The sequence below is a fragment of the Porites lutea genome, chromosome 10, assembly GCF_958299795.1.
Source record: "Porites lutea chromosome 10, jaPorLute2.1, whole genome shotgun sequence".
NCBI classification, from domain to species: Eukaryota; Metazoa; Cnidaria; class Anthozoa; order Scleractinia; family Poritidae; genus Porites; species Porites lutea.
Genome location: NC_133210.1, coordinates 2090950 through 2116933, shown reverse-complemented (window position 1 = coordinate 2116933; position 25984 = coordinate 2090950). Strand labels below are relative to the sequence as shown.

At 37.6% G+C, this 25984-nt stretch overlaps 1 protein-coding gene across 1 annotated transcript in view; it reads right to left on the bottom strand.

Moving 5' to 3' along the window:
* The window catches only part of LOC140950864 (uncharacterized), a 48124-nt gene extending 27304 nt beyond the window's left edge, over positions 1 to 20820 (bottom strand). The window contains exons 1-23 of the mRNA XM_073400085.1: positions 20669 to 20820; positions 20488 to 20542; positions 17997 to 18047; positions 17577 to 17621; positions 16305 to 16349; positions 15828 to 15872; positions 15240 to 15284; positions 15027 to 15089; positions 14472 to 14552; positions 13549 to 13593; positions 12338 to 12373; positions 11567 to 11602; positions 11424 to 11450; positions 10532 to 10567; positions 10062 to 10115; positions 8925 to 8981; positions 8086 to 8124; positions 6235 to 6354; positions 4795 to 4839; positions 4241 to 4294; positions 3257 to 3313; positions 2127 to 2316; positions 430 to 606 (exon numbers count right to left, since the gene is read on the bottom strand). Coding sequence (XP_073256186.1) covers positions 430 to 606; positions 2127 to 2316; positions 3257 to 3313; positions 4241 to 4294; positions 4795 to 4839; positions 6235 to 6354; positions 8086 to 8124; positions 8925 to 8981; positions 10062 to 10115; positions 10532 to 10567; positions 11424 to 11450; positions 11567 to 11602; positions 12338 to 12373; positions 13549 to 13593; positions 14472 to 14552; positions 15027 to 15089; positions 15240 to 15284; positions 15828 to 15872; positions 16305 to 16349; positions 17577 to 17621; positions 17997 to 18047; positions 20488 to 20542; positions 20669 to 20679 — 1414 coding nt within the window. The 5' untranslated portion in view covers positions 20680 to 20820. The remainder of the gene's footprint in view (positions 1 to 429; positions 607 to 2126; positions 2317 to 3256; positions 3314 to 4240; positions 4295 to 4794; positions 4840 to 6234; positions 6355 to 8085; positions 8125 to 8924; positions 8982 to 10061; positions 10116 to 10531; positions 10568 to 11423; positions 11451 to 11566; positions 11603 to 12337; positions 12374 to 13548; positions 13594 to 14471; positions 14553 to 15026; positions 15090 to 15239; positions 15285 to 15827; positions 15873 to 16304; positions 16350 to 17576; positions 17622 to 17996; positions 18048 to 20487; positions 20543 to 20668) is intronic.
* Positions 20821 to 25984: the final 5164 nt, after the last annotated feature.

Sequence of the window (25984 nt, the reverse complement as noted above, 5' to 3'; positions counted from 1 at the left end):
TCAGAGAACCCAATATCACTTGGACATGAGATATCCTGAAGGTAGCCTGTTCCAAGCATTCAGATAGTGGAGAGCTTTTATTTTTTCGCGCTCCTTTTACTTCGCACCACTCCTCACTATCTGAACGCCTGGAACAGGCTATCCTGAAGGTATCCATACACTGTATAAAACTAGAAACATTTATGTCATAACCATTGAGCTTCTGGCTGTGCTAGAGTCTTGAGGGGCACTTATCCTCACAAGCTTGACAAAACCAATATGCTTTCGACGAAAATATCAATCGCCTGACATCCAGACTATTAAGATCTCACCAGAGTTCCATGTAGCAATGAGAACATTTACTGTACTCCCTTAGAGAATCTAACTAAACCATGGACAGACTGGATTATCATTGGCTTATATTTTACAGTTTGTCTGCATCATTGTTACCTGCTGGACCTATTTTGCCTGCTGAGCCCTGGACACCCTTGTATCCTTTGTCTCCAGGAGGTCCTTTCATCCCATCTGACCCATTAAGATACTCTCCAGGCAATCCTCTCTCTCCTATTTCTCCTTTGGGACCCTCTTCTCCTTCTGGACCCACTAGACCCTCCATACCTTCAAAACCTAAAAAGGATGAAGTACAGTAAAAGCCCAGGACTAAGAACTTGGGCCGAGTTGTTCAAAGCTGGGTTAAGATAACCAAGGGTTAGTGCGAGATTTGAATTCAAATTTGAAAGCTTAAAAAGCATTTCAGTTTTAATTCTTTTTGTCTACAAGTTGATGATTGAAAGCTCTAAATATAACAGGGAAATTTATCCGAGAAAATGTTTTTGAACACAAGAAAGAGAAGCCCGGGTTAAATTTAACCCTGGGTTAAGGGCTAATCGTCCTTCGAACAACTGGGCCCTGGTTTTTAGGCACGTTATGCTAAAATTTGCCAGTAAGTTCCCCGCCGTACAATAACCTGTTAAGCCTCACATTTGAAACAGGTTCTTATTAAAATTTTCAAAACCTATTACTTAATTATTTACACTTAAGCAAAAATAATAATAATAATATTTATAATAATAATGACTTAATTTTAGTGTCAATGTATTTAGCATAACAGTTAGCTAATTGGGGACGCTTTCCTAAGTAGTGGCACTAATCTATTACATGATTATTAAATTAATGATCTTACCAAAACCTATAACTATATACAAACGTACACGACTTAGAATTTACAAAGGTCACCGCAGTTACTATTATTATTTATTATAAGGCTTGAAAGGTCAACACCGCAAATATGATAAGACAACTGCTACACATTTAGGATTCTCTTTGGAGAATTTGCAACGTTGTTCACAGGTTCTCTCTCCTACCTGTTGAGAGACCCAACAGAGAGGGATTTTCCCTTCAATATAAACACGCTTTTGCAGAACTCAATCCAGTCGTAGATTTTTATTAGTGATTGGTGTCATTGGTTAAACTGCGACAGCACGAGTTTTTTCTTTCTCCTCTGGTAAAATAATTAACTTGTTTATCTCGTGGCAGTTCTGTTAAGCGGAAATTTACCATGGATTCAGTTATAGTTGTAGGGTTAGCAAATCTATCTTACTCTTGCCCACACCTTCGATCGTTATGTGAACGAGACAAAAAATTGAGAGACTAAAGGACTCCTCCCTTAGAATTAATTTTGTTCCGGAGCCACGTGACCAGACCCAGCCAGGGCCTCTCTCTCTCTCTCTCCCTCTTACTCCGTAGGGACGGGTAGCAGAGAACCCTGGGAATGAGGTAGGAGAAATTGGTGCCTTATCACTCCAACTGCAATTGTAATGGTACACAGGTTTTACCTAAGCTTGAAAAAACCTTTGATTATTACTTTCACATGGTACTGTATTAATTTTTTTTCTGTTAATATGTAAAACTTAACAAAATGAAATTTGAGATTTTTTTTCAATTTTGATTAGGGACATCTTCAGGAGTAGAAGAAAAATATGTTTATATTGCAACAATAAAAACAATTTATAGTCAGTCAGTTTGCTGAAACACATGTCGATGGTTCACCTATACCTAATCACCTTTGATGATGTAATAAAGTTTTACAAGACACATATCATATCACGTTTAAGCTTGTGTAGGTGATGCAGACATGATCTTCTTACCGTGTGGACCAGGAGGTCCTTGTTCACCTTTGGAACCACTAGCACCTTTATCTCCCTTTGGGCCAAAACGAGAAGCACCTTGATCACCCTGAGGTCCTACATCGCCAATATCACCCTTCTCGCCTGGTTCACCAGGTATTCCTGCAGTACCTTTTGGTCCTTTTTTTCCTTTCTCTCCTAATCCTTCAAGCTGCAAAGACACAACACAAGTGTCTAAAATCTGTACAAGTATGAATTTATGAGATACTTATCATTTGCATGCGGAAACCAGAAATTCTGATTGGACAATCAAGACACTCTTGCTACTCCTTATGGAAAATTTCCCAACATATGGGCTGCCATTTGAGGCTATAAATTATGTTTTACTCTGTAATGTCTCTTCAGATAATTTGGCCACACATTTTAGTGGGTTCTTCTCCCACATGCATTACAGGTCAAATTTAAAAGGATTGCCACTGGCCATGAGAAAGCAAAAAAACCCCCGAATTTTTAGTGACTTAGCATTATAGGTGACTAATAATAAAAAATAATCCAAGTTTCCATTTGCTTCGGGTTTTTTTGTTGAGCATTAATATTCTTGTCTTCCTTTTCAAACTCTTAATGCTTTTCACAGGATTTTGTATGCAAGGAAAGAAAATATCAAAAGTTTACTTTTCCACGACATTTTTAAGCATATTCCCTGACTTTTCCCTGACCTGGAAAAACTCTAGTTTTTTCTCTGATTTTTCCCTTACTGGGGCCACCCTGCTTCATCACTGAATGTTTTATGCATGAGATTAACTCATTTAATTATAAACCTGACTGTTTGTATAATGGTAAGCAACCTTAAATTTCAGATATAAGATGATATGGTGTGAATGCCAGGTTGTCAGTAGAATAACAGCACAAGGTAAGCATGATAACTTAATTACACCAAAGGTAAAAGTAGTGACATGAAAATAAACAAACAAAAGCAATTGGTTTTTTAAAGTTAAGTTTAAGTAGGCTATTAATATTATAATATGTAGGTTGAGTATGATCGTCCGGGTGAATGTAGTCCTGAATAGGACTGTTGTTGTTAACAGTGACTAACATCTTTGAAGTCAAGGTGAGTTGTAGGAGGTCAGTACTGTTGATAATATCATACTTACTCCTTTCTCTCCAACAGGACCACGAGGACCTTTGTTCCCAGTAACACCTTTACCTCCCTAAAGAAATCATTATCAGTTTAAATTATACTTGCATCTTTTTTCACAGAAGAAAAGGCTGGGTCTTAAATCATAATGCTACTTGCAAGGCTGTCACTAAGGGCCACAGATTTACAAAGGCTATGTTCAGAAGAAACAAAACGAAAAATGGAACCACGGCAAATTTAAAGTGGCTATGCCATTCCACACCATAAGTGATGCATAATCCATGGTTCGTACCACTTCAGAGAAATAAAATTCAAGGACTTTTCAAGGACAAATTATAGTTTTCAAGATCTACGATTTATTCAATAAACTGGAATTCTTTGACCTCCTTTTGAACACCTTACTGGCTAAAACACTTAATGGAGTCATTTACGATTTTTACATCTTCAGCCATGGTTGTCATCATCTCTCACATTATGTTGTACTACTTTCCGCAACAACACTACTTTGCAAAATGACAGCAGTCACTGGGTATGACTTGCAGTCTGAGATACACAAATAGCATTTGAAATAAAGAAACAGAGATAAAAATTAATATTGTTGCTTCTGGTATATACTGACCATATATTTTCATTTCACTCCCTTGAACTTTTTCTGTTTTGTACCTTTCATTTTTCCTATGCTCTAGAATCTTATTTCACAGAAAATGATGTGGCATAAACAAAGTAGTGAATTTCAAGGACTTTGCAAGACCTTATAAAGAAATCAAGTACTTTTCAAGGACCTTATTTGAATTCAAGGACCTTTCAAGACGACGACTAAATTCAAATACTTTTCAACATTGTACAAACCATGATATACACGTGCAACAACTTGACATCTTAGTAACACACCATCACTTATTTCCTGAGGTTTGACTATTGGAACTTTAAGGAGTAAAAAAGTCGACAACCTCGCTAGCTAGACTAGAGAGTAAAGGTAGCATAAATTTTGTTTACTTGCCTGTGGACCAGGAGGGCCAGTTTCACCCCTGTCACCTTCAGGCCCCGATTCACCCTGCAAAATTGACAGACCCATTGTAAATCCTTTATCTATTATGCTTCCCATTGAACTAAATGCCTCTCAAGCTTGAGCCTCTGACTCAATAAAAAATATTAAAACAATCAATGATTGACAATCGAACCATGAACCCTATACTAGCGTTATTTCCTGGCTTCGAATACAGCTCTCATTTGCTATATTAAGAACTGTACACAGATGCGTCAGAGGTTCTAGATAGGTTTGAAAAAAAAAAAAGAAAACTCCATTTTCCAGACTTTATCTCTATTTTCCAGAATTTTTTCCAGGCCTGGAAAATGGTTTTGCAAATTTCAAGACTTTTCAAGAATTCAAGTCCTTGAGAAAACAACTGCAATGATTCTTTTCATTTTTTTATGATTTCCAAGCTAAATGGAGCTTGTCTACCACGGCAAATTGTTACAATACCTAATCTGACTATAATTTGATCAAGTTAAATTTTCTAAGATCAATTTGCTGTTAGCTATTAATTATCTTACAGGAGGTCCAGGATTTCCAAGGTCTCCACCTTCTCCAGTGGTCCCCTAAAAGAAAAATAGACAACATATGCTGAGTTTCAACACATAAGTTTTTAGTATGCTCATTGGCCAACAAGAAATTTTATTTTTTTGCCATGATAATTGATTGAACATTTTCCATAATAAAGTACAGTTGATGATCGGTACAGCAATCTCAGGTAATAGGGAACTTAAGAACCACGGCGACGACTATGTCGACGACGACCGGAAGTGAGATACCGTGCACTGCGCAAGCGCGGTTAACAAATTTCGTCGTCGTGGTGTCGTCGACGACGCCAAACACAGTAGACTCACGTCGTCCTGCAATCCACAAGCTTCGGCAGGTATAACTCCCTGTTTTTAACCGATTTTTCAAGGGCTTCCTATTTTTTCACCTCGTAAATCCAGGTATCCTTTCTTTTTTATCCTATCAAGCGATGTGAAAATTTGACTGATGAATTGTGTTTACTTCGAAAACAACACTGAACTGTGCAGGCTGAGCGAGCGAACTCGTAAGTGACAAATTTATTTGTACGTATTTAGGTCAGGCAAATCATATATCTTTAATATTGAGGAAATAAACTTCGGAATGTCTCTTTTTTCCAAATCTAAACTCTGACAGACACTCGGACTCGGTCATGTCATTCAGGTTGAAAGATGAATAACCTTCGTACGGAAAGCAGAGACTTTTCCATTCCAAAAGGTCAGACAACACGAAAAATTCTTCATCGTCAATGAAAGTAGACGTACGGCTTATAAAATAAGATCTTGCATCGTCTTGAAAGACGCCTTTGCGAAAAAACTTTGTTGCGAACGAACATCACAGTCTACATGTTTGTTTACATTCAGTGTCGTCGTCGTCGACCTACCGGTCGACTGCATCTTAAGTTTCCTTTTTCCCGCCGAAACTGACGTTGTCGTTCCAGTCCTTTCCCAGTCAACAGACGTCGTCGTCGTGAACTTCGTTGTGGTTCTTAAGTTCCCTAATGTTATGGATTGTGTAGGTTGACCCAATGACTCATAGTGAGTGTTATACAATAAAAGAGCCCAAGTTTCATACAGATTTTTGGATCCGAAATTCAAGACTTTTCCCAGACTTTTTTCCAACACAATAATTTCTTTTTCCAAACTCAAGGTTATCAAATTCATCTGTAGGTGATCAATAAAGACCTTAAAAAACCAAGGAACAAAGATTTTTTGATGATGCGCTGCAAACATACAAGTGAGATTGAGTAAGACTTGACCAAAACGAAAAAGACTTTTTACCAATTTTTCCAGACTTTTTCCAGGTCTGGAAAATTGCTAGGAAAATTTCAAGACTTTTTCACGAATTCACAACTCTGTACTAAACTAATAAATTGGAATGCATTTGTTGTTTTCGACCTTTGTTGATTTGTATGGTCCCTAGTATTTTCCACTCACCATATCACCAGTCACTCCTTTTTCACCAGGGCTTCCTCTATTTCCTCTTGGCCCCTGACTTCCTCGTGGACCATCCTCAGAAGATGCATTACCTTTTGGTCCCTTCTCCCCTATATCGCCCTGGATTGAAGGCAACAACATCATCAACACAACTTACCAGCAACTTGCAAAACTAATAGTCTGATCAAAATGGCATTGTAGTAAGTAGTTTAAAGCAATAAGTGTCGGGATACTTTGTCAAGAATGATTACCTATGAAAATGTGCATTTAGACTGTAGTCCTTCAAAAACAACACACTGTTTATTCCTGTCACCTGTTTAGAAGTTGCTTAGGCTACTATGCCGGGGAAGGTGGTTCGTGGTTAACCCTTTAAGCCCCAATATCCACAAACAAATTCTCCACACTGATCTCTATACATTTCCTTACAGAATTAGTTGGGAGAAATTGATAAAAGATCAGAGATTTTTCTCTTTGTGATCATTTGATTAATTCTCATAGAAGTTGAACTTGACAGTGTATGGATGTTGTTAGGAGAAAATTGATGTTGGTCACTATTGGGACTTAGAGGGTTAACTGACCTAGAACACTAAGGGGAACAGGTATGGTGCATGGTAAAAGAATTTGTATACCATTAGGCACACTAGATGCACTGGAAACCCAACTGTTATGTACCTCCCAAGGTAAGACCAGAGGCAAATTTTACTGCTATGTCATGTAATTATTGCTTACATTTCGTTCTTGTGGAGCTTGCTAATATGAAGGCTACAAAATGTATGAATTTTTTGCAAGCCCAATTAATTCCTACAAGTAAGGGTGCTAACCATTTGTCAGAACTGGCTGGCAAGAACTGTCTAAATGTCAGGAGAATTCCACTATTAATCAGGAATATCCAGCTAGATCACTTTATTCCAAAATGGTATGCCGCAGTGATGAGTTTTAGCAAAAGTTCAAAGAAAAGACTTGTACAGCCAGTTCTAACTTTCGGAAAGTGCCTTAATTTTCTTGGAAAGTTGACCGTTTGCAAGTTGATAACTGAAAACAAAATCTTACTGATTTCAAAAACATTCTACCTGAAGCTTTTTAGAAAATGGTTGTAACATTTAATTTCCCACGGAATTTATCTCTTTGAGAAAACATGGCTTATGCATGGAAATGCTGCACCATAAATATTTTCATTGATAACCATATAAACTATTATAATGACACAGGGTGCAAAGAAAGTCAATGGGTAGCATGTACGAGTCATTTTAACTAGCACGAAAAATTATTGACCTGCAGGACTGAATACAGTTCTTCTGTAATTTGAATTCCCTTCAAAAACGTGACTTGCCCATTGGTCAAGTTAAGAACAGAGTTCACTATCCTGATAGCAAAAAAATCTACTAGACTCAGGCTACAGTTAAAACTTGCATGTCACTGTTTTCTTAAGCCCCCTCTAGAAAAGAACCTGTTTAGTCTACAATTTACAAGAGGCCGTTATTTTCAAAATTCTGTATGCTTGGGCAAAAAGACAGCAAAATTCATGTGGTCAGAACATCAGTTCTTCTTCTCAAAGTCACTTCTATATAAATTCTAATTTGGGATGCAGATTTTACAGAGTATGTAAGGAATATAAGCTGGATACCACAAAATACCCATTGATAGCTACCATGCTTTTCTCTTTTTTTTTTTTCAGAAAATCAGAACCTATTTTAGAACCTTAGCCTAAATTTGTCCTAATTATCATTTATGTAAGAACCTGTTCAGGCTAATTATAACTTAAATGCAGGTGCTTACTTGCGGGTTTTTACTGTACCACTGATGTCTATCTTTGCACACTGTGATGATATGAGTTAGTTTGTATATACTTACCACTGATCCATTTTCTCCCTTTGCACCAAGAATTTGTCGCTAAAACACAAGTTGAGAAAGAAGTTAACACAGGAGAGATATAACCGGAGTGGAGACAATCCCCCGCTCCCGCCCATAGAGCTTTTTCATATCACGTCACAGGCTGCTGCCATATTGGTGTTCCAAGACAATAAAACAGCAGTCTTGTTGGTGTTCCAAACCAGTTCTGTGGGAGTTCAACTCTTTTCTTTAATGTAAACAGTTTCTTTTGTTCCAATAAATTTGCACAGATGCTGGCCACCTGAGTGAAAACGGTCTATTAAGGTATTGTACGCAAATATGCCATTTCTTAAAGGAGTTCAGCTGTTGCAATATTTTTGAGTAAATGCAGTGACCTTTGGGGTGGCCTTCAGGGGTTTTGTAGGGTTTCAAGGTTCATTGCTTTACATTTGCAGTGTTACCAGCTGATCTTTGCGGATTAAAAGCTTAGCTATTGCGAATCATTGCGGATTCTTGCACCCTTGACTCCTCCCTCGCTTTTTTGCAATTGCTTCCCAGGGTAACTATCTTTTCAGGTAAGTTATTTCCACTGATATTCAGTGAGACGGTGCTGGTTAGCAAGCGCTCGTTTGGGTGGTTCCTGCATTCCAGGGTTGCCATGGATACCTCCCTGCGGCTATGGCATCCGGCACCCCGCTAACCTTTAAGGCATCAGTTCCCAAGCTCATCCATTTGTGATGAGTTTAACATTCTGTACACTTCTAAGGAACATTGACTTTTTTAAACAGACTCAAGTTGGTGATTGGTGCAACTGACTAAGAGCAAGTTTTTTACAGTTTGAAGAACATGTTAATACTTACTGCAACTGGTCCTACTACTTCAAATGCACCAGGAGTACCTGGTACACCAGGCGATCCCTGAGGGAAAAAACAACAACAATAACAACTACTTAATCAATCAAAAGTATTTCCAGTTAATGTCATGATTCATGTATATCATATATGGCTGTGCATATATGATTTTGTTATTAACTAGCCCAACTACAGCATGTTGCTATCGCTCGGTCAATACATCAAGGCCTCGGTCTGAGATTCCCCTGTAATAACCGAACGGATGAAGTTAGTAAGTTATTTTTTTTCTGGCCTTTTCACTATAGACTTGAGCCTGCAATCAATTTAAAACAAAACAACTGGTCAGTGGATAACTTTAAGAAAAAACGTCACCTGGATAAATTGTACAATTGAGCCTGCAATACAGTCAGATGACATTGGTCAGCAGGTACCTTTTCGAGAGCTATTAATGACCATAACATGGATGTCCAGTATCAAGTTAAACACAGAATGTATACGCCTTGAACACCTAGCTAGTAATGCCCAGTCATTAAAAAAAAAACAGGCAATCAGAGCATGTGTACTATTGTAGCCATATAATAAATGTAGATAAAAAAGAGTTTGAAGCAATTGTCAGCAAACAACTGGACTGCATGTATTAACCATATGAAATCGGCCATTTTCTTCTCCATCATAACACTGATTTTTAATCTCTTGCTTCCCGAAAATCTTTAAGTTATGAAAAAATCTTTACCTCAGCCCACTTCAGTTATGGATATGGGGGCAGTGTAAGATGAAGACTGTGTAGTTACTGCAGATTGTTGTTTTCAGGTTCAGAAAACAACAGGATTATTGTTGTCATGTTTGCATTTGCATGGTGTAAACAACACATGTAGTCTGCAGTCTGCATTTTACACAGACCGTATGGATAAGGGCTTTATGAGCAATATTATTTTGCGAATTTGAAAAACATTTTTTAAAAAATTATTTGCAGACAGGCCACTCGCATAAAAAATGGCTTCATACAAAATAATTATGCACCTGTTTAAACCAGTCTGTGAGCTTTATACAAAGCCCGTCACTATTATCAATATTTTTAATGGATTGTGCTAATTTATTATCGATATCTTAAATGAACTCTGCTTTGTAGAGCAGCAAGCCACTTACCATTTCTCCTTTATCTCCCTTTAATGTTTCGTTATCTCCTTTTGCTTGAGGTCCCTATAAAAGTTTAGAGACTTAAATAAGTGGATATGTCCTTAAAAAAAAGTTGACTGAATGGCATGCAGTACACTGCCTAACTAGAAGTAACCATAAATAAAATAAAAACAAATAATGTTTCAGTCTTGTGGCATTTCAATCCAATTTAAAGGAGATTTAACCAATAGCGTCTTCAGCTTCAGCGTTCTTTTTATAACATGGATTTGAGTGCTTTCCCCCTTTGATCAGATCACTTGGTATCATTTTTTCAGAGTTCCAAGTATGTTCAAAACATGACTGAAGATACTTGGTTAAACTTTCCGCTTATTTTTAATCCAATATTGCGATGAATTAACATGACATAGCCCTTTCATCATTTTAAAAAATCTTAATTTCTTAGCTAAAAAAATTACTAAAAAGCTTTTATTAAAAGATACCTTCTCTCCTTTCGGGCCTTGTATTCCTTGGATACCCTAAAAGACACAGAAAGGGAAAGTTAAATGCTTTAGTACATTAATACTTGCAACTGAAAGGTGACATTGGCAAATGCAAACTGATTCAAAAGGTGATAATTAGCGGCGGGAGTGCTGTAGATGGAGCACTGAAGAAGTAGCCTCCTATGCAGACATTCTTGGGGCTTTGTCATACATTCTTTCCCCACATTTGAAGACGCTCTGTGGGAGACTAGATCAGCCCTTTAACCCTTTAAGTCCCAATAGTGACTAACGTCAATTTTCTCCTAACAATATCCATACAATGTCAAGAGATTGGGTTATGAGAATTAATAAAATGATCACCTAGGGGAAAATGCCTTGATCTTATATCAAATTCTCTCAACTTATTCTTGAAGGAAATGTATAGAGATCAGTTTGGAGAATTTGTATGTGGATACTGGGGCTTAAAGGGTTAAACGGTCCGATTAAATTCCAAGAAAGGCCTACAGTATGTACCGTTCAAAAGTAAGTTGACAATCACTTCTCGCAAGAATCGAGAATCAAGACATGGTGACCTTTTAACCTCTTACAAAATGTGACTGATGCCAATATTATTTTACTTCATCAGCTTGATTAGGTTATACCAATGATAAACCAAAACTATAAAGTCTGCTCCCACAACAATTTTTTCCCATCCAGCAGCTATTATGTATATCTATCAGCTGGTTTTTTAAAACAATGGTGGTATCTAGCTATTTTAGAGGTTTGGGGCCTCTGAATAAGGCATAGGCTGGGGTAATGATTTTAGAGGAAATAATTAATCAGTACCTTACACCACATTTTGGACAGCAATTTTATTTTCAGAAAAAAAATGTATAAAGAAGCAATGTTTTACCTGTGAGCCTTGCTCCCCTGGAGTTCCCTGAAAAAGTAATAAATGAACGTCAACAATTATTGTCAAATAATCCTTCAAAAGCTGTGTGAATGCGCATTAGTACATGCAAGCTTACATGCATCTTAAAGTAAAAACATACTAACCTCGATACCTACGCCACCAACTGAACCAACTGGACCCTGATAATAAACAGTATTTTATAAAAAACTCAATTAGCAATAACTTATTTATGTCTCAATATTCCTGCAGTACCCAAAGTCATTCCCAACTGAGGGAACCCTTTAGGTCCTGAGAGTGATCAACATCAATTTTTTCCTAACAGTACATCAACAAATAATTAAGAGAGAGTTATGAGAATTAATTAAATCAAACTTTGATGGTACATGCATTTGCTGTATTTCTTTTCTAATGCAGAGGGTATATTATGAATTTTGATACATTAGAATAGTTCTTTAAATTTGGTTTAATATTGTTTTTGCAAAAGAGATTATTAGGGTTTTAAAACCAGCATTACCATTCCCAAGATTATTGTGCTTTTAGTCCTGTTAAGTTATTGGGACTTTCCAGAAACAGTTCCCAGGTACATGTACTGTCACAGTTTTGCTTACAGGGGACAATGGTATCACTTTTATGAATAAAACTCAAGGGCTCCATAAAGGCATGGTCCCAGTTGTTCAAAAGGTGGATAGCACTATCCACCGGATAAGACTCTATCCACTGGAGAGCACAATAGGTTTTCCTAATATTTATCCACTGGATAGTGATTTATCCGGTGGATAGGGCTATCCAGCTTTTGAACAACTGGGGCCTGTAGTACAAGACTGTAGCTGGCAAAACAAAGTTCCATAAAACAAAACCAAACTTGTATCAAAAGAATTTGCTACATCTCAGACATAAATAAAGGTAAATCTTACCTTGGCTCCCGTTTCTCCGTTAGGTCCCCTCTCACCCTAATAAAAATTTTTACAGGGGACATCAGTCTGTCATGGGTGATATAATTTTAAATTACAAACATAGCTAGAGGGAGTGGGACACCAGGGCTGCAAATAATTTCCTGGCTGGCGCCGGTCAAATTGTCCAGTCAAACCTATTTATGCTTGCACATATCCCATTTTTGGCTGGACAAACATTGATTATGTCTTATCGTCATATCTTAATAATTAAAACTTGAAGCTCTAAATTTTTTCCTTACCAGCGTAAACGACTGGACAAATTGTTCGGCCATCCAAGGATTTGACCGGACAAAACCTATTTTTGACTGGACATTGTCCGTTGACCGGCTGTTATTAGCAGCCCTGGGACACAGGCAGTCTTGCATCATAGCTCATAGATTGGTACGCTCATACCGATTACTTGATACCAGTAATACTTTGACATAAAATTTTACATTAATCATCTCATGCGTTTCCTAAAGACTTATCATGTACTAGCTCGTGCTAGTAGAAGTACCATTATGTTAGGTACAAAATCAGTATAACCCATTGTAGCTGCGAGCTCAGTTGCTTCTTTGCATAGCTGGCTTAAACTAGCAACACCTTGCTGGTGTTTAGTAGTCTGGGTGCTTTCCCTCCCTTCTTTCACTGGGTCTCTAACTTGAATCTTCTATGTACAATTGTTTTGGGTGTGACAATTTACACTGCATGGACAGCCTAATTTTTTTTAAAGGAATGGTTAATCAGTGTTCCTTGTTATTTTTTCAAGTCATTTTGTTAGTTACTTTGCTTGGAGTATAATTTAAAAAAATATATTAGTTTCTTATTCAATGCATATTTGAAAATGTAGTTAATTATTAATTAAAGGCTGTCTTTGTCCCAAGGCTTGCCTACAGTCATGTTTTGTAGTCTAAACTAGGTTAAAAGTTATTACAGTCCAATCTCATATGTTTATCAACGTGATACATCTAAAGGTAAGTTACTTGTCCCAGCAGACAGAAATGCCAGTAAATCACTGTAAATAGGACTCAATCTGTTAAGAGCAGACAATTTGCAGGGCCGCTAGAAGTGCGTCCATTACAGAAAAAAGTTTCATGACAGATCACAGACTAGGAATGCATCCTTCTTGGATGCAATTAATACTGTCATTATCAGCTATATTCATTTTAGACAGGCAAAAATTTGTAAGTTACCTGCATCCCTTTTGTGGCATTGACTGGTCCATCATATGGTTCACCCTGCAAAATAACATGACATTGACTGATTAACAACTAATATAAAGTGACATAGAGGTAGCAAACCCACACTGCTGTTCTCCATTTACCATTATGGATCGAATTGGAATTTGGAAGTGTCAGTGTGTGAGCTGTAGGAGAGGGGAAACTCGTCTGAACTTGGAGACAAAAACCCCTTGGAGTGTGGTTAAGAACCAACAACGAACTCTAACAACATGTATAGCATTACCTTTCAGGATTTGAAATCAAGCCGCATTGGTGGGAGAATGAATGAACGAATGAAAACTTTCTCTTGAGCGTTGAAGTCATTTTTGAAATTTGCCAAATTAATAAGCGAATTAAACAATAACTTTTGAAACAAATGATCAGTATTCAAATGTATATATATTTAAGTTCATTTGTTTCACAACAATTCAGATTACAATACATTATTTCAGTCAACATTTCAGAAACAATCTGTGACAGAAGAAAAATGGGGGAGCTTGGCACACTAAGCAGGCAGATACTTGAACTGATTGGGTAACAGTGTGCTCTTTGAAATATTAAAAGACAAAGATGATTACCTAGATGCAACCATGATAACACAAGAAACAAAATCGCGAAATCCTAAACCTTAGCTTCTTTCACAGGTTGTACTAAACAGATTTGTCTCTTTTGCTTTTGACTTTATTACACATATTTCTTCTTTTCTTTTTCTTTGCTTTTTACTTATTATCTGTAATTTATCTGATTTGTAATAGAATTAATTTGGCACGCCTTGACTGGCGTTTTTGGCTAACTGCGTGCCAAGAAATTGTACAGGCAATATTATGATAATAAGTGTCTTGTGTTGTCTTGTCTTGATTATGGAGGAACCAAATCCTTTGCAGGCTAATTAATACCTTAATTCCTTTTATTCCCCTATCTCCAGGATCTCCTGTTGTCCCAAGGGTACCATTAGTTCCATCAGGTCCAGGCTCTCCCTTTTAAGATAGAACCACAACAACAAATTTATTTTTATGTTTTGATAATTTACTGTAGCCCATGGCTGATTACAGTGTATTTGAATATACACATAGAATTCATTAGACATTACTGATGATTTGATGTACTTCGAATAACATTAATTGTAGGAGGAAGCAGATCGTGTGAGAGTGGATGGCTTCCATGCACATGGCAGCACTGTCATCATGTTTGTTCACAATCTGAGTGCCAGAATTCACTATTTTCAAATTGTCCATAATATGTAAACATTGTTTCTAATGTCTACTGGGACTTCCAACGTACTGTCCCATGAGTAATTGAAAACAATACATGTAAAAAATTTTTTTCAAGGGGGGGGGGGGAGGGGGGTTGTGAAGGGGCAAATTAACAAAGTGAATTATTGGCAATTTGAAAATAGCAAATATCTGCATAAGGCAATTTGTCATCGTAATTTTTCAGTCTGTAGTACTTACAGTTTCTCCATCACATCCACAAAGACCCATCATGCCTTTAGGTCCCTGAATACCTGGAACGCCCTGAAAAGATCATACACAAAAACCATTAGGAAAGAAAACCCAGTGAATTACCTACCAAAATTATGTTAAACATTTAATCAAAAGGATAAGAGAAATTGAAAGCTAAAATGTGTATAAAGCAGTGGAAATTTGTATAACAATGATACTTACTGGTATTCCATGAAGTCCAGGAAATCCAGGAAGACCAGGCCTACCCTAAAAAAATACAACAAACAAATGAAGTGCAATTAACACAAGCAACAATAAACGAACAGTTGGCAGTAACATTAAGTGCTTTTAATCAAACTTTCTCTTATAGAATTATTAAAAGATTGTAAAACATGCAGCTTGCGATATTTTGGTGCTGTTGGCTGTTTGCAGAAATAGCTTACGGACAGTTTAAGGAGAACGAGGATCTGTTTTGTGAGAGTTCTAGGGTAAGGAATTGCATGGGGGCAGAAATTTTAAAGCACAAAGACTGTGTGTGACTGTGTTCTTTACTCACACTTATTTTTCTCCCATGGACTAGTATATATTATGTGCAAAAAACCATGAACAGTTCCACTGAAGTCATGTCTTTAACTGCAAGCCTGCTTATAATTGACTCATTCTTCTACCTGATTTATTATTTTAAATTTTAGACTAGTCTTTCCCAATTTAGGAAGCAGTGATTTAAAAGCAGCTCACTTTTTTTAAAATAAAGGTTGCTGCACTGTTCATCATAATAAGGCTTTAAATGAGACTAAATGTCTACCATACCAGCTCTCCTTTTTCTCCGACGTCACCAGCCACTCCAGCTTCCCCCTAAAAATAAGGAAAGAAGTTTTAAGATACAGTGTATGATACATTATTTCTTGAATAAGTGCCCACTCATTTTCATGCAATTGAAAGACATTAACAACAAAGAGTACCTTCAGAACTAGTGGTCTGTGGTCGGTCTGTAAGTGCATGCCCATGCCAGCAGTTTTCAACTTTGTTGACATACTTATTGTTAGCATGTGAGCACTTTTCTTTGTGAAGCATTTTTTGCCTCAAAGTTTCATTCAGCCATTTTCCCCTCCCTTCCTCTTACCTTTGTTTTCTCTCCCCTGATGTTTTTCAGTGTGAAAGGTTCCTGTTTTTTCTTTTTGTAGGGGCTCATGGCTGGGGTGGATAGTCCAGACACTCAACATCCATATCATTATCAATAAATATAACCTACAATGTACTGTTTACATAGATATTTAAGACTCATACCTTGCTTCCTTTCATGCCTCTAAATCCATCAAATCCTCTAGGGCCCTTTGAAAAAAAAAAACCAGCAGTTAGCATATGTACAAACAATAAATAACTAGAAATATGTTTACTGCAACAACTCCCAAAGCTGTGACGGGACAGCAATATGAATAAAACTGAAACCAGCCAACAGGTAAAAAAAAAAGGAAATGGTAAAAAAATAACAAACAAACAAATTAACAAATGGCCAAAAAAGTAAAAAAAAACTTTCTCGGCTGGAACCCTGAACCATGGACCTACCATGTGCAAGGTGATCTCCTGGACGACTGCGTCACCTTACCAAGTGTTAATCAGAAGAGTTAAATTATTATCTCTAAAGTTTCCGCCCATGAAATTCTGCCAGTAGATGCTGTTTGAATCTGGTGGAGCTGTGTTCATCAAGAATTCAAGCATATATAATTTCGAGGAAAATAAGCAGGGTTTTGATGGTAAAAGCCGTACTTTAACTCATTTTGCCGCAATTGAAGAACAATACAGTGGACAAAGCAATATTAAGTGTCTAGCAAAACCGTCGAGATTGTCTCTTGCTGACAACGTTCTACAGTTTGCAGTTCCCTGCATTTGCATGAGGGAATCAGTTGCGATTCACAAACAGTAAAAATTTTTTTTCATGCACAGAGGATAAATAACCTAGTGCACCTAGTGGAAGTGAGGTTGCTTGGAAACCTTAATGCAACTCGACGTCATGCACAATCAATGACATCACTGCGACAACAATTGGTACAAACTTTAGAATTTGAAAGAAGACGAATTCTTATACCAGAAAGTTCAGAAAAAATTTCAAGCTCCAGGTGAGAATAGTCCATTTTTGAGTTCGCTATGACCGCTGAATTAAAGAGGTGAAGACGCATTTTTGACATTCTTAGCCTCAATCTGAAGTAATATATTCACAAATTCCAACGACAAAAAGACCTGTTTATTACTCTGTCTATTGTGTATATTCAAATTTCAAGCACTTACTTGCCATAATTTCTGAATAATTTTTCTTTATGTCGAGGCTAACCCTGTATGAATGTGTCGTTAATGTTTATATTCAGAGGTAAGTTTTAATTTGAAACTGGACTATTGAACTCACAAACCTCCAAGTTCTAGTTCAGACGCTGCTAAAGGCTCTATTGCGAGCAGGGTCAAAATTTAAAATTATTATAACTACACTAGTTACAGAGGCCAATTCATAAGTGTTTGACAGCTGAAAGTCAAAAAGCCAAAAGATGCTTAAAATATATAACAAACCTCTGCCCCCTGGGGTCCTTGGGCACCAACTTGACCAGGCCTTCCCTAAAAAGAAAAATAAAATAGCTTTGAAATCATGTACCAATCCTGTGCAGCAGTACAAAAGCCACAAAATCAGTAACATTTTGTCGACAATGAAAAAATTACTATCAAAATGTAATGTTACCTTTATTCACCCATAAAAAAAATTCAAACAAAATCTGACTGCATGCTTACATGGCTGAAAGTGCAGGCATATAATTGTATTTTATTATACACTGTTATTATTATTCAGATTATTGGCCAACAGACTACAGTTATTTCTGGCAATCAGTGTATACAGATTATTCAGTTATTGGTAAAACAGTATTACTATAAGAAGATTGAAATTCAAGTTGGTCCAGCTTTAAAGGGTTAATATGCCACAGAATGTTAACTCACCCGTGAACCTTTCTGCCCAGGTTTACAGTTGCATTCCTCATTATTTTGGTCCTGAAACACAATCAAATAAATACATTTAACATTTTTCATTAAACTGGGGGAAAAATTGGCATCCAGCCTTTATGAAGCTGCAATTAACTATTGAGGACAGTAATGATGCAAGTGACACCTGCCAAGTGACTGTTTGGGTTCTTAAATTCTTTTGCTGTAACCTATAACACTTCACCAGGATTCTTGAAGTTAAATTCTTCACTTTTTTGACTTACAAGCAACATTTTGGCTTGAAAAGCCAGTTGTCTATCAGGCTAACCCAGCCACTTCCACAAAGGTCATTAATCAAAATACAACACAGACATCTTAAATTTCATTCGTAAAAATGTTAAAAAGTGAAATAAAACCTCACAAAAGGACATCAATTAAATGGCCACTGATCTAGGTTGTCATCCAAAAGTGTTGTGTAAAAGTAATGAAATGCATTTTCAAGGCCTGATAATTGATGCTGGGGAGCAGATTGGTTACCCAAGCTTATTCATTAAGATCACTTGAGGACCATTATTTTATTACAGTCTGTACAAACTTGATAACTCGAACTCATGCATGATAAACTGTCCTGCCATACACTACCTTGCTGTGGGCATGTTTACAAATGGGAAAGGAGACACAAAAAGTTTGTTGATAAGTTAAGAATAAATTGATAGTTAACTCATGATCAGAATAAACCCAAAGCACCAAGCTTTTCCTGACTGTCAAGTGTTGAATCTATGTCAAGTAAGTCTCATAAAAGAAGAGTTTATAAATGTGATTTGACATTTTTCTTTTTTTTTTTTACTGAGCAAGATGATCCATTTACGTGACATGCACAGCGCCTGCTTAAAAAAAATTCTTGTTAACCTACACTGGCTTACATATCTGCGTAACCTTTGCCACATGTTACTGAAACTCCCAAGCTTGAAAAAAAATTAAAAAACCAAACCCTTTGCTTCACGTACTGAGAAGGGGAGCTTTTTCCCAAGTAAGGAAAAAAAGTAAGGCTTGCCATGGGGTTGTCCACAACAACTTATTAGGGACCTTATAAGCAAGGACGACTACGACAGCAGTGAAATTGTCGCCAAAAAAATGAATTTGCATTCTTTCAAACTTAATTGCGACTATTTGGACCCGCTCAATATGTCAAATGCAGGCGACTTTTCCTGGAGTTGAATTCTTAAGGATTTTATTCAGGTTCAAAAAGAGGAAGGAAGATTTGCCGTTGTACTGTATGTCCACGTCCTCCATAAACGTCAGATTAGGAGGTTTCACGTCGTAGTCGAGCTGTGGATGTCAAAGAAATGCGCTAAAAAGCATGATGCATGTGCAGAGCTGTTGTTTTGATCATTAAACCTACAGTCATCGTTGTGGTCGTCGTTGTAGTTGCTTAAGCCCCCTGTTGTGCTTGCAGATGTGTTTTTTGATTCTGCAGCTTTGATCCAACCTTATGTTCTTCGTCCCCCATATCTTTTAAATGCCCCTGTTTCAAGGAATTTCAACACTAATGGGGCCTCACTGATTTTAATAATTTGTTGTGTATTCAGAAAACATTTAACTGCAAGGGCTGTCTGCAAAGAGATGTTTGGTTGTGGCATTAAATATGTATATGACCATAAAATAGGTTTGGCCACATTCAGATGACCTCCACACCTGAAGAAGTTGAATTTTTTAATTTGGCAATTTTAAAACTTTCATATTAGGTGAAGAGTCAAGAACAAAAAGTCCTTCACTGGAAAAATTCAGGTGACACAGGAATTGAAATGACAGTGCTGTTTGTTACCCTGCACAAGTGCTTTATGAACTTTCAAGTAGACATTGATGACAACCTGAAGTGTGACGATTAAAATAAATGAGTATTATTAAACTAAACTGCAAGGCCTGTTTAATACTGTGCTACAGAAAAACTGATTTCAGCAATCGTAGTTAAGAAATTTTCTGGGATGTAAAATGTTAAATTACCCACAAGAATCACTGAAGAGTTCAGATGGAGACTATTCAAATTCCATTCAAGCCACAAATGTTTCAAAACAAATGTACATCTCTGAATTTACATTTACTCACGAAAAAAGAAAAACTTATCCCGGCAAAATAAATTACCCGCAAGTATCAATGAAGAGTTCAAATAGAAACTATTCAAATTCCATTCAAGCCACAAATGTTTCAAAACAAATTTATATCTCTGAATTTACATTTACTCACGAAAGAGGAAAAATTTGTGCTGGCAAATCAAAATAGTGCTCTGTTTATCTGAATGACACCAAAACTCCAAATAAAACACAGAGCTAAAACGGCAATTGACTTCGACAACGCGCAAATCTCATTCGCGTCGCTCACGCGCGTAAAAAACGCGAGTGCGAGGAAGGGAAACACGCGTAATAGCCCACGTTGAAGAAACGTGAAATTCTTACAGACTTGGAAATGGCCCAGCACAATTGTAAAGGCGAGTTTGGAAGAAAAAACTTACCTGTGAATTCGCTCCTGTGTAAATAAGAAGAAGGAGCACGAATAAGAAGGCCGCCCTGTAAGGAAAAATGCAACGAGAATGGAAAACGTGAGACAATCCGCTCGGAAAACCCGGGTAAAACACTTCGCAGTATTAAAATTTTGAATTTCGCAAAACGTAGGATATGTTTGCAAAAACCTACCCTCGCCTCATGGTAAGCAACTCTCAGATAAGCTCAAACAAGAGGCTAAAGCATACAGATTTGAACCGCCGTCCACCAGAGAAACGCTTCGCGGCCTAACGCGTACAAAGGCTTGTTATCTGAGCCGCCGCTGCAGCCAGTTGTAATATCAAAGGAAGTGGGAAAATTGACTGTGATGCAATCCGATCCCGACAGAAGGCGAGCCCGACAGATGACAGGCCTATTTGTGACCTCAAATTTTTGGGGATTGTCTGCTTAGGCGGAGTGCGATGAAGAGGAAATAACGAAATTGATGCTTGTCTAGCTAATCACACCTCAATAACATACATAGTTTAACCCACCTTGGCGTCAATCGATTGCCCCATTTCGCGGGAAATGTATCAACGACATGTTTACTTTAACAACGCTTAAGTTTTATAAGTCTTTCTGGAAAATATTAAAAATTTTAAAAAGACACCACCTTTGAAAGGAACTGCGAACGATAACAGCTTTTTCTGGTCACGCTAACTGATCATGTCCATGCTCGAAGAAGACTTTGGAAACATCTTTTTTGCCGTGAAAAGTCACACGGGAGGAAAGAGCCAGAGGATTCGGTAGCTCTAATTCGAACTTTTGTTGACTGATTTAAAACTTAGACACCATTTATTCGTTAATAGTATAGTATGAAATGGTAATAAACTGTTTACGTGAAAAATGTTCTAAACCGCTTGACAATTCGGGAGGAGTGATCCAACTTCAAAACATGGATGAAAGGAACATTGTTGTCGACATGCGTTTCAAGAACATCTTATTGACGAAATAGCATCGGCAAGAAATAACGTAGAAATAGAATGGTAACGATAAATTATTTCACGCTTCAGTTATAGCTAATTTATCGGGCTCAAGCATCTTATCGTACGTGTCATCTTGCAACTGTAATTCAGTAAATCATTGAGAAAAATGAATGTTGTAGAGTAGAAATCACTTTGAAAATATCACACATTGTTTTAAAACTGATACGTAGAACCGGAAAATCTCAAACAAAGCTGAAGACCACTATTTCACAAGAATCGCGAAAACAAATAAACTCAAAGTTCCAAAAACAATTTGTATTTTTTTCCAGAAAATCATTTGGGTTTTCTCAAGACCACACGCAGGAAATGAATGACGCGTTCGGTAAACAAGCATGTATTGGTCAGTTTTGTTTGAAATTGATCAGGAGGGTGTATGGAGCATTAAAGAAAACGTACCAAATTTTTGCCCTAACTTAGAAAATCTCTAATTTCCCTGCAAAAAAGAGAGAATCGAAAATACAGGCAGACAGACCGTCAAAGAGAAAAAATGCTTCGAGAGGCAAGCTTGTTTTTACAACCGTGCTTTCCTCGATGAACTTAATTCCTTCCTCAGCTACAGAGATGAGACAACGAGGACAAATTCAACTTTTAATAATGTTTTAAAACATTTTCTATACGCTCAGTGTATTGAGACATCGGTTCCAACCCAACTTCAGAATTGTGGACGAAATCCTATGGTGTGACCGCCGTTCAAATGAAACATCTTTTCGATAGCACTACTCTCCCATATTACTCTTTGTTCTAAAGCTATTTGGCAACCAAAAACAGCGATTATTAAATTTGAATTTAAATAATTGGCACTCTTGGGACTAATAAAAGAGATTAAATGAAAAAGAACGAGGATTAATGAGTTATCTGTTCAGGTCAGTCGTAAATCAATGTAGTCATGTTAAATTCGTGTCTGCAGTTTTTGGCAAATTTCGCGTGCCGAAAACCCAACGTGCATGCAGATAAAAATGATTTTTGGAAACATCATTACAAACGCTTTGCTTTCCGATAACGTCTTCTCTGTCTCACTATACAGCAGTTTGTCGACAACAAATAAGAAAGGTTTCATCGGGGGGTCTTTCTTTCCAATGACTTTTGGTGGTGTGCTTTTTTTAAGGTCTTGAAGGACGTTCGTCGGGTCAAGAGACCATGCATAATTGATCCCAAATCTCAATCAGCCCTTGGTCGAAAATCTGCAGAAAGAATTACAGCTCAGTGATAATTCGCCGCTTATTCGCTGGGCGCGGTCTGTTTATCCTGTCTGGATGAAATTCGGGAGATCACCGGACAGGAATGTCAAACATTTGCGGTTAGGATACTTGGAGTGAACAGTTCCGGTATGTTCAAATATTTTCCCGCTAGAAGTAGCAAGTTTGAAGGCAATTCAGAGACCTGAGGGCCATAACCCACACAATCACTTCCTTATATTGATAAAAAAAGGAAACAGTGACTGAAAACACAAGATAAATTAGGAACCATTCATTTGAAGCCCTTTTTCAAGTAAATTTGGAGTGGTTGTTCACCTTCAAGTCTGAAAATAGCCCACACCTGCAAGCTAAAAAAAATTCATCACGATTCATTCCCAAATTAAAGCCTCTTGAGAATGAATTCATGATATGTGCTCAACTCCTCGATCAAACACAATCAAATGCTCGGGCTGGGAACACGCCTTCAGAAAATTCTTCGAAATTTCCGATGAATTATTAGATTAATTTTATGGTTTTAAACGGACTCGGCAGCTCGGGCGGGACAGATGACTATTGTTCTCAAGTGCCTGGAAAGCGAAACCCTCCCCCATTCAATCAAAGCTGACACGTCGGGAATGCCGCGATCTGACGTATGAAACATGAAACTCTGTCACCTCTGGCACGTGAAACAAAAGCCGCTTTCTCAATCGCAGCATTTTGGTCTGCTAGCCACATTCACTGATCATCGAGCGAGAAATCTCTCTTGGCACACAAATAATTTCGTCGGCTGGCATAGCATGATCAGATAGACAGTAACTAAACACACTGGTATCTCTTTCTGGATTTATTTATTAGCCATGTGGTACGTTGAAGCTACACCAATTGGGATCACGTTTTCTCGTTGGTGTTTTTCTGAGTCTTCCAGGGGAGATCTCAAGAAAGCGAGCCGCCGCGCGCGATCATGCATCCACTGAAGTTTTCTCTTGGTTTGTTGCTACCTCTTAGGTTTCCAGTGCGTGTTGTCGCTTTTGTCGTTGTTTTTGGATGGACGTTGCTGCCTTGTCCTGTTACAGACGCTACGGTAAGTTTAATCGGTGGTCTAACTGAGCTCCAGTTTAGTCCCATTCATAGACGAGGAATAATTGAGTACCCATGATAAACTTACAAACGAAAAATGATCACCTCGGGGAAACCTTAAAACTTTCATTTATTCGCTTCTATAGTTTAAAGGCTGCAATGTAAGAGTTGGTCTGAATATGCACAAGTTAGAGACCAGTTTAGTACTTACTATATTAATTAAAAACTTGACTATCAAAACAACTAGCGCTTTAGCCTAAAGTGCTTTATATTGGAACTGTTACAATTTACTGGAAAACGGTTCACGTCTCGAAAAAGTGAAAACAAGGGGAGTTTATTGCCGGATAAATCATTCAGTCTTTCGCTCGTTTTTCGGTTGCGGATTTACACGCGTGGGTTGCCGGCATCTCGCACGGGTACACCCTCGCACACGACGCTCGCGTGTAGAGAGATATCACCAAATTAACCTTTAACCCTCGAGAACTTTTAACTCGATTTTTCGAGTCTCGTACGATGGAATAAATTACAGAAAAAAAATCACGGAAAAATGCGACGGGAAAGCGCTAATCGAAACACCTCTTCTTTGGTTTCAGTAAGCGTTTTCGTATAAACAGCCTTCATAGATTCACGAACTAATTCTTGGTTCATGGCGGGGTTGAAAAGAACATATCTCGTTCAGTTTTAAAGAAGAAAAAAATGCCGGCACCAGCCCTTTGTTAGTTTGCTTTGTTCCAAGTGATATTCGCCAGAGGTTTAAGAAAAGTCGCGATAACACGCGTGGGTTCACTTCTCTCCGGGTGCGCGAATTTTAAGGCGTCGAAAGACAAGCACGAGTGTTTATGACGATAAACGAAAAGAAAAGCAAGGCTGATTTACATTGAAGGAACTTGATATAATTGCACTCTACCGTTCATTAACAGTTCTGCAGTTAGGAATCTATGCTTAATATTATACTCAGTAAGATCTCTGGACTGACCTGCCAAAAATATGGCGACAGTTTTCTGCAAGAGTGAAGGACAAATCCCACACTGTTGATCTTGACTTGAGTAAAAAAATACAGCGAAAAAACAACAATATTTTGCGTGTTGTGTAATTTTAGAACCCTTAAGATCATTTAAGGCTTCGCGGGTATTCGCGGGAACTGCCCTTAAAACGCGGCTTTCTTTTAAGTAGGGATCAATTGTTTCTCTGCGGTTTACCACAAAATTTTGGAAAGGCTGTTTTAACGTTTCATACTAACAGGAAAGAAAGACAAAATCAAATGCGACATTTAAAATTTGACGTTGCAAGGTTTCACTCATTGGGTTCCAAATCGTCCTGCAGTGTAGATTCGAAGCTTTTACCCATTTCCGGTTGGCGTCGAGCTGTTGTCCACTGTTTTCGCGCTGTCTGGCCCCATCTCGCCTATCGCCTGCTAAAATTTAATGCGCTTGAAGCCAGGGTAGATGCAAGCGACGCAAAAAAAAAAAAAAAAAAGAAAGAAGACAATATAAACTTGCGTGAATCTAATTGTTCCAAGATCCAATTCTAACTTATTAAATTTCCCCTCCCAAAGTGAGCCCAACAAAATCGGACTAACGTAAACTTCTCAGGGTCGATCGATTTCCGCTCTTTAATTAACAACTTCATTCCAAATTTTCATTCTCACAGATGTAATTCAGTTTCAATGAAAGCTATTAAGCAGACCCATCCCGTCAGCTGATTTGTATTTTGTATTTTCACAGCGTTCGCAAAATTATAATTTTCAGTTTGAATTTGAAAATTCTTCCGACTGTCGCCCTATTAAAAGGAAAGATTAAAAGAATGGAATTATCCAATTAAAAGCTTATTTTTATCTCGAGCGTCAAAGCTGCTCTCACAACATACAACCCTTTTAACATTGCATGGTCTTCACATTTGTCACGCCAGTTAAACCGCAATTTGAGGCGAGGCTTCTAGAATTTCTCCGAGTATTTTCCCGCATCGTTTGTAGATTTCGCGTACTGCAGGCACGTGTTGCAGTAAAAAAGCTTCTTTTTCCACGTGCTTTCAGAACGATTAAATTTCCGCTCTGGGTTAAATACAGGAATTGATTTCTTAAGACCTCCGACTGACTTTTGAGTTTTAGTCATAAGCCTCTCAATTTTATCAAATATTATACACTTTTACGGCGCATTATAGTTCCACTCCCACGTTTAATCATTTGGAAAACCTTTTGGCATAACAAAGAACACATCACGTCGTAACACCTT